The sequence below is a fragment of the Perca fluviatilis genome, chromosome 3, assembly GCF_010015445.1.
Source record: "Perca fluviatilis chromosome 3, GENO_Pfluv_1.0, whole genome shotgun sequence".
NCBI classification, from domain to species: Eukaryota; Metazoa; Chordata; class Actinopteri; order Perciformes; family Percidae; genus Perca; species Perca fluviatilis.
The window spans coordinates 46,609,519-46,618,944 of NC_053114.1; the positions used below are offsets into that span (position 1 = coordinate 46,609,519).

The 9,426-nt window shown below is 44.1% G+C and overlaps 1 protein-coding gene across 1 annotated transcript in view; it reads right to left on the reverse strand.

The window, feature by feature from the left end:
• The window catches only part of zdhhc1 (zinc finger DHHC-type containing 1), a 19,901-nt gene extending 10,782 nt beyond the window's left edge, over positions 1 to 9,119 (reverse strand). The window contains exons 1-6 of the mRNA XM_039796186.1: positions 9,095 to 9,119; positions 7,865 to 8,947; positions 6,674 to 6,893; positions 5,748 to 5,923; positions 4,433 to 4,534; positions 3,105 to 3,229 (exon numbers count right to left, since the gene is read on the reverse strand). Of these exons, the coding sequence (XP_039652120.1) occupies positions 3,105 to 3,229; positions 4,433 to 4,534; positions 5,748 to 5,923; positions 6,674 to 6,892 (622 nt within the window). The 5' untranslated portion in view covers position 6,893; positions 7,865 to 8,947; positions 9,095 to 9,119. The remainder of the gene's footprint in view (positions 1 to 3,104; positions 3,230 to 4,432; positions 4,535 to 5,747; positions 5,924 to 6,673; positions 6,894 to 7,864; positions 8,948 to 9,094) is intronic.
• Positions 9,120 to 9,426: the final 307 nt, after the last annotated feature.

Here is a 9,426-nt window from a genome sequence, read left to right on the forward strand (position 1 = left end):
TCTTTCTGTACAGAGAAGCTGGATACAGCTTTGCTATTATTGGTATTTTTAGCCCAATAACCGCAATAATGCATTTCTTTACTTTAATAATATTATTTTGGTCTTATTACTGGTGAAATATTACAGTATGCTGTAAGACAGAACAGATGTGATCAGAGTTGGGCGCATGCAAAGCCGATTTCCCACAATGCAATGCCGGGATTCATTTCAGAGAATCCGACAACGATCAGCAGGTCTTTAACGCCAGCATCGCTTCAATATACATATATATAATCAGTGGTTTAGTCACCAGCAACAACACCTTGCTCAGCTTTGTTCCAGTAAGTTATGCACCGTAATAACGTTTAAAAACATCCGCGTGTATATATATGTATGGTCCTGGTAGGCTTAAATTGACTTAACAGCGCCACCTGCTGTTGTGGAGTGCAAATTACAGGACATTTGTGTGTGCATCAGCAAGGCGGAAAGTTAGTGCCAGAAGTCACGTGACAGTTTTCCGTACTTGTAGAATTTGTTTTGTAATTGAAGGATTTTTTTTTTGTACTTGAAGGATTTTTTTTTGTACTTGAAAGATTTTAGTTTGTACTTGCAGGATATTTTTTGTCATTGAAGAAATACGTTTCTTTGTATGTGTAAAACATACTGTATTTGTTTGATAGGTAGGTTTCTTATTTGCAGAACAAAATGCATTAGTTTGTGAATGATGTTTTGTATTTGCAAACCACACTGAGTTTGTTTGTGAATCGTTGGGCGTGAGTAAAACGTTTTGTGTGTGTGAGAGGTTTTGGCATGATTCTAACTCCATATGAAAAGTACCAATACCACACTGTAATAATACTCTGTTACAGTAAGCAGGGAACATGTTACATCAGTCAAAGTCTGTAAGTCTCATCAGGAGAATGTAGTTAAAGTATCACACACACACACACACACACACACACACACACACACACACACACACACACACACACACACAACACCACAACACCAGTGTTTCCCGCGGCACTTTCCAGCTTAGGCGGCCCGCCTTAACAACACGCCGCCTTAATTGACCTCTCGCCGGCCCCTGCCCCAAAACGACATTGTCCAATCACACAACATAGCAACCGTTACTATGTGAGCAGGTCCGACAAACATTGACTCCAAGCAAGATGGTGAAGCGGTGCGCCCACGGCGTTTGTAAATCGGACACTAAATACCCCGATTGTCTGGAGGATTCATTTGTACTAACGTGTTTACTATTTGGCAGCCTGAGAACTGGTATTAAAGGCTGGAGAGAGAATGCAGAATGAGAAGAGATCATGCAGTCAACAGTGTTGCCGTAGTAAATCAGACTCCAGCTGAAGTTTATTTAGTTTATAGCCTACATCCTTGACACATGTATTCTATAGTCCTAATAGTAATATACAGGCTTCTATTGCAATCTCTTAGGCCTACATGTAGGTGTACTTATATTTAAATAAACACACAGTAGCAGAGTTTATGCAGTGTCTTTTCTTTTACTCATGTTTTTTTCATGAGTCAGAACGAGGCAACAGCAGAGGGAGAGTGCGTGTCCTGCGCCCCCCCCCGTGCTGGACCACCACCCTGACCCTGTCTCCTGACAGCAGAGGGGCTGGAAAAACAAGCCGAAATAACTCGGTCAATGGTACAAATAAATCGTTCACGTTCAAGAGAAAACGTTTCATAAATGAGGGCCAACGTGAGCGGTGCCTACAATGGATAAAACAGCCTCACTCCCAGTTAAATGTGTCGAACATTACGAGGCATAAATACGTCTGCTCAAAGCTAAGGCTAACAGCTAACTAGTTACCGTGTTGTCTAGATCTACTAACTAGAGGCAAGAACACAAACTGGACCAAAGTTATGATTACCATGGATATCATTGCCAGAATGTTAACCTACTCTCTAAGCTAAGTTTAACGAGCCCTTTAGCTTTAGCCAACATTAGTTAACATGTTAGCTAATGCTAGCTACATTAGCTGCTGTTGTGTTGGGTCTTTGATCTCCCCAACTTTATTTTTCGTCAGTTTACAACAAAGTCGAACATTTGAATATATCCCTCCACTGCATACTGTAACCCCTTTTGCCTCGATCTGGAGGATATCGCGGAGGTATCGCTCCAAAAAAGGTCACTGACACGCACGGGTATACCTCTTCCCGTCATGGCAATCTGTCGCGCTGGTCGTGTTTGACCATTTGTTTGTCGGACGTAGCAACAGTAACTAAGGGGGGCGGGGCTTGGCAAAAGGCTAATTAAGTCTTCAAAAAATATGTAAATATCCACGGTGTTCCTGTGTCCTGTTTGAGTGGCTGTAATGTCGGGGTCACATCAACACAGTCTGTAGGAAACAAGGTCACGGCCAGGAGTCAACATACCACCAATAACAACGGAGAGAGCATTTGCTGGCGGTGAGTGTAACTGTCGTTTGTTCACATTTAAGAGAGCCGGGGTGATGGACTTACCGGAGCGTTGGCGTGGGGCAGCCAGAGAGCATTTCTATCTGCATCTCTGTCCTGTTCTTCACATCAGTGAGGCTTTCCTCTCTGGTTGGAACAAGAGAGGAAAGCCTGGACTGGACTAGTTGCACACATACTAAATGGATGCTACAACTATAACTATGTGTGTGTGTGTGTGTGTGTGTGTGTGTGTGTGTGTGTGTGTGTGTGTGTGTGTGTGTGTACTGTGCTGGACGATCCATCGCCAGCGTGGCGCGGTCTTTGAGACCCAGTTGTTGTCTGTTGTCTACGCCGTTAGTTAGCGTAGTTAAACACTACACACGGTGAAATGACGCGTCCTGTTTTTATTTCACCCATACTACCTGCTGTGAGAGAGTGAAGCTGTGGGCTGAGCTCTGTTATCTCAGAGCTGTGTGTTTTGGAGAAGAGTTGTAAGGCGAAGTGGAAGAGAGCGTGTCACCGAGGAGAATGGGAGACATGCGAGTAACACTGTTATAGCACTTCTTTTTTTTGTTTAATTAGCTTAAAATTGCACATTTTTGAAAAGCTGGCTATTTATTAATTATAAATTATTATTGAAATGTAATACTTCTAATTACATTTTGTAAGAGGTCAGAGGTCAGGGGTCAGGGGTCAGGTCTTACCCAGGAAGTGTTTGTCAGTGCGGAGTTTGGACGGGTCCAGAAAGAACTCGATGAAGACGTAGAAGGAAAGGACCAGAAGGAGACAGACGCCGAGCAGAGCAGAGAGCACGCTGTGGAGGAACAGCCTGCAGGGAGACAGAGACACACTCTCTAACTACTTTATACATCCAGTATGTGTGTGTGTATATATATATATATATATATATATATATATATATATATATATATATATATATATATATATATATATATATATATATATATATCTCAACGAGCTAAGCTGTTTGAATCTGATTGGCTAACAGCTAGCCAATGAGAGCCTGGCTGTCAGAATCCTTTATAACCTTTATACTAATCCTTTATACTCCAAACATTAACAACCTTAGAGTTTAATATGTGTGTGTGATCAATGTTTCTCTTCCCTGTAGTTCCTGCTGCCCACACAGTTGTCAATAAAGTTTATTATTATTATTATTATTATTATTATTATTATTATTATTATTATTATTATTATTATTATAATAATAATAATAATAATCAAGGTCAAGGTAAACTTTATTATCCACAAGTAGGAAATTCATGTGGTCACCATTACACGCTCCAACGTTATACAGCCTACTACATAACATTAAAAAACATAAATACAAAACATTTAACAAAACAGACAAGACAATAGAAGCATTAAGAAAACATGACAAGCATGTATTTTAGAGTTAGATGTTGATGTATATAGTACAGTATACCCGTAATTTAAAAATGCCTAAGAGTTTTTAAGTCTATTGTTGTGCAATCTAATTGCTGTAGGCACAAAAGACTTGCTGTACCTTGTAGTCCTAATTTTCCCTTTGCAGGAGTCTGCCACTTGACCTGTTGCTTGCAAAAAAATCTGATGAAGAGGATGGGTTGAATCAATTAGAATTTGTTCTGTCTTTTTTAAACTGAGGTCATTGTACAGTTGAGCTACAGGTACCTGATCAACTCCAATGATCTTACTCGCTGTTTTAACTATTCGTTGCAGTTTCTTTTGGTCCTTGATATACATGTTACCAAAGGCACAGATAAGGCCAAAAGATAAGACACTCTGCAAGAGAGCTTTGTAAAACATCTGAAGAATACAGCTATCTATTCTAAAATTATTAAGTTTCCTTAGAAAAAACATCCTCTTCTGTAACTTTTTGCACTTGTTTTGTGCACATTCATTAAATGTCAATGTAATAATAATAATAATAATAATAATAATAATAATTATTATATTATTATTATTATTATTATTATTATTATTATTGTTATTATTATTATTATTATTATTATTATATATGAGGACTGACCTGTAGTTCCTGCTGCCCACACAGTTGTTGAGCCAGCGGCAGTGATGGTCGAAGTCAGAGACACACTTGTTACAGGCGCTGCAGTGCTTCGACTTGGGACCGCTGCAACACACAGGAGACCTCTATTAGCATGTTAGCAGACGCTAGCAGCCGTTAGCAGCGACTAGCAGCCGTAAGCAGCCACTAGCAGCAGTTAGCAGCGACTAGCAGCCGTAAGCAACCATAAGCAGCCGTTAGCAGCCGCTAGTAGCCGTAAGCAGCCGTTAGCAGACATTAGCAGCCACTAGCAGCCATTAGCAGCCGTTAGCAGCCACTAGCAGCCACTAGCAGCCACTAGCAGCCGTTAGCAGCCGTTAGCAGCCGTTAGCGGCCGTTAGCAGCCACTAGCAGCCACTAGCAGCCACTAGCAGCCACTAGCAGTCGTTAGTAGCCACTAGCAGCCACTAGCAGCCATTAGCAGCCACTAGCAGCCACTAGCAGCCACTAGCAGCCACTAGCAGCCACTAGCAGCCATTAGCAGCCGTTAGCAGCCACTAGCAGCCACTAGCAGCCACTAGCAGCCGTTAGCAGCCACTAGCAGCCGCTAGCAGCTGTTAGCAGCCATTAGCAGCCACTAGCAGCCATTAGCAGCCATTAGCAGCCACTAGCAGCCACTAGCAGCCATTAGCAGCCACTTGCAGCCATTAGCAGCAACTAGCAGTCGTTAGTAGCCATTAGTAGCCATTAGCAGCCACTAGCAGCCATTAGCAGCCATTAGCAGCCACTAGCAGCCACTAGCAGCCACTAGCAGCCACTAGCAGCCACTAGCAGCCGTTAGCAGCCGCTAGCAGCCGCTAGCAGCCGCTAGCAGCCGCTAGCAGCCATTAGCAGCCACTAGCAGCAGCAGCCACTAGCAGCCATTAGCAGCCACTAGCAGCCACTAGCAGCCACTAGCAGCCATTAGCAGCCATTAGCAGCCACTTGCAGCCATTAGCAGCAACTAGCAGTCGTTAGTAGCCATTAGCAGCCACTAGCAGCCATTAGCAGCCACTAGCAGCCACTAGCAGCCACTAGCAGCCACTAGCAGCCACTAGCAGCCACTAGCAGCCGTTAGCAGCCGTTAGCAGCCGCTAGCAGCCGCTAGCAGCCATTAGCAGCCACTAGCAGCAGCAGCCACTAGCAGCCATTAGCAGCCACTAGCAGCCATTAGTAGCCACTAGCAGCCATTAGCAGCCACTAGCAGCCATTAGCAGCCACTACCAGCCACTAGCAGCCATTAGCAGCCATTAGCAGCTGCTAGCAGCCGTTAGCAGCCGTTTGCAGGACAGGTACTCACACGTCCACCTGGCAGAGGTAGCAGTGGCAGTTCTCGATGACGTGAGCGTGTTTGGAGCGGTCGAACTCGGGCACCGGACCTTTGTGGCTCCTGGTTCTGACGTTGTAGTCGGCCGGGTCGATAGACACGGCCATCACGTGCACACACAGGTGGCCGACGAACAGGACGCCGGTGCACTGACGCACACATCAAGGACACAAACACTGTGAACTAGAATTATTATTATTATTATTATTATTATTATTATTATTATTATTATTATTATTATTATTACTACTACTACTACTACTACTACTACTATTATTATTATTATTACTATTATTACTACTACTACTATTATTATAATATTATTATTATTATTATTATTATTATAGGATACAATGTTAATCAGTGTGTTAACAGACTGTAGGGGTCAGTGGAAGGATACGATGTTAATCGGTGTGTTAACAGAGACCATAGAGGCAGGTGGAAGGATACGATGTTAATCGGTGTGTTAACAGAGACTGTAGCAGTCGGTGGAAGGATACGATGTTAATCGGTGTGTTAACAGAGACTGTAGGGGTCAGTGGAAGGATACGATGTTAATCAGTGTGTTAACAGAGACTGTAGCGGTCGGTGGAAGGATACAATGTTAATCAGTGTGTTAACAGAGACTGTAGCGGTCAGTGGAAGGATACGATGTTAATCAGTGTGTTAACAGAGACTGTAGCGGTCGGTGGAAGGATACGATGTTAATCAGTGTGTTAACAGAGACTGAAGCGGTCGGTGGAAGGATACGATGTTAATCAGTGTGTTAACAGAGACTGTAGGGTCGGTGGAAGGATACGATGTTAATCAGTGTGTTAACAGAGACTGTAGCGGTCAGTGGAAGGATACGATGTTAATCAGTGTGTTAACAGAGACTGTAGGGGTCAGTGGAAGGATACGATGTAGCCGGCAGGGATCCAGTGAGCAGGCAGCAGCGGCACGAACACGCCAAAGCCGGTGACGGCGAAGTAGACGTAGAGCAGCCAGGCGAGCAGCTGGAAGGGGTGAGGCGGCCAGCTCCAGCCGTTGGTTCGAGAGCAGAGCGGCACATCGGCTCGCTGGGCGCCGTCGGCACTGAGCGGCGCCGTGCGGTTCGGGTTCTTACTGCAGACATCCATCCTACACACAGAGAACAACACACACACACACACACACACACACACACAGAGAACACACAGACACACACACACACACACACACACACACACACACACACACACACACAGACACACACACACAGACACACACACACAGAGAACACACAGACACACACACACAGAGAACAACACACACACACAGAGAACACACAGACACACACACACACACACAGAGAACAACACACACACACACAGAGAACACACAGACACACACACACAGAGAACACACAGAGAACACACACACACACACAGAGAACACACAGAGAACACACACACACACACAGAGAACACACAGAGAACACACACACACACACAGAGAACACACACACACACACACACAGAGAACACACACACACAACACAGAACACACAACCACACACAGAGAACACACACAGAACACAAACACACACAGAGAACACACAGAGAACAAACACAAAACACAGAGAACACACAGAGAACACACACAACCACACAGAGAACAACACACAGACACACACACACACACAAACAACAACACAACACACACAAACACACAGAGAACAACACACACACACAAACAAACAACAACACACAAACACAAACACACACACACACACAACAAAACACACAGAACACACAACACAAACACACAGAACAACACAACACAGAACACACACACACACACACAACACACACAACACACACACACACACACACACACAGAACAAACACACACACACACACACACACAGAACAACACACACACACACACACAGAACACACACACACACACACACACACACACACAGGTTATAGTTTACCTCTCTTGGGGGGTGGGTTGTTAGGGGTAGCTATGTAGGTCACATCTCCCTCTTCTAAATATTACCCCCCGGGTACACCTCTGGATACATAATCAAAGAGTTATAAACAGAGAACATCTGGAGTAAACATCACCTGTTTAACGGGCCTCCTGACCCCGCTCGGCTCGGCACGGCCCGGCTCCGCTCGTCTCACAGACCCGGGTCAGACTGTTAACTCACATCCATCCCGTGCTACACCCGGCAGTTAGCTCCCTGCTAACGGGCTGATTATCCGGACAATATTCAGATTAGCGCGACAAGCTAATCACTGGCTGCCTTGTTAGCTTCGTTAGCCTCCGGACACCGCTGCTGCCATGCTACATGCTAACAGCTAACAGACAAACGGACAGAGAAGAGGCTGTGTGCGCGCGCAGCGGGACCAAAGCTCGCGCTTTAAACTGTTAATGTGTGACGCGGACGGACCATCGTTTTAAATATTTAATAACAGCAGTTGGTTCTTCAACTGGAAGCTAGCGAGCTATTTAGCGTGTTAGCATGACTGCGTCCCAACGTCTCCCAGTCCTGTATGCCGTTTCCCTGGTAACGCTCCACGTCCGTTTCTATTGGTCGCTAAGGGCTGATCCCGCCCCCTGATACTCTGATATGAAGTGTGAGAGTGTGTGTGTTTCTGTGTATTTGTTTGTGTGTATCTGTGTGTGTGAATATAAAGTGTGTGTCTGTGTGCCTGTGTGTGTCTGCGTGTGTGACTGTGTGTGTGTGTGTGTGTGTCTCTGTGTACATATTTCTATATTTACTGACCTTCTCTCGACCCTACCATAGTACAAGTCTGAAATGTACTTAATTTGAACAGTTACACAAAATACAACCACCACATCAAATACATGTTGTTCACATGTTTCTACAGTGTTGTGTGAATATAAATAACTCATCTTATGTTCAGTTGGCTTTCATTAATGTAGAGACCAAACTCTGTTTAAAGATCTTCCAATTTAAGGTCACCATGCATGTGGACCGGAGCGGGTGGGCGGGCATGCATGCATACATGCATACGTGTGTAATGAAGGTCCTCTTCATCACTAATATTTTGCAGCATTAGTACATTGTAGCTCATTATGTTACGGGTAGATAAAATAACACAACAGTTTTGAATGTTTATTAGAAAATATTAACACTCTGTTTGGTGAAGGTTACAGCTGGTGTTGATTGGAGGCCAGCCCTGTCAAGAGAAACACATCACATCACTCAGTTTGCTAGTTTGGTTACCTACACATGTGCAGTATGGTATAGTCCTTGCCTGATTAATTGAACGCAGGTTAACAGTTGCTGTTGCTACAATAGTAAAGTTTATGTTCAAGTAACTCACCTCTGTTGTGTCTCCTCTCCAGAGTGATCAGGCTAAAAGAGCCCCCAGCATATTGAGCCCAATTTTAAAGGTTCCGGGAGATACCATGTTTCATGTAGCAAAGGGGTGTTGGCATAAGTGGAGTTTGACATTCGAGCCGGGGGGGGGGGGGCAAAAAAATAAATAAACTCAATGTAGCAGCTGAGACCTGGGGAACACAGCACGAGCACATATGGACAAAACAAACATGCTAAATAAACATATGTTTATTTTTTAAAGCAGATCTTAAATTACATTTTAATAATTTAACAATTCGCCTTTATGAAATCCAATCGCGGCTGTCTTGGAGCACA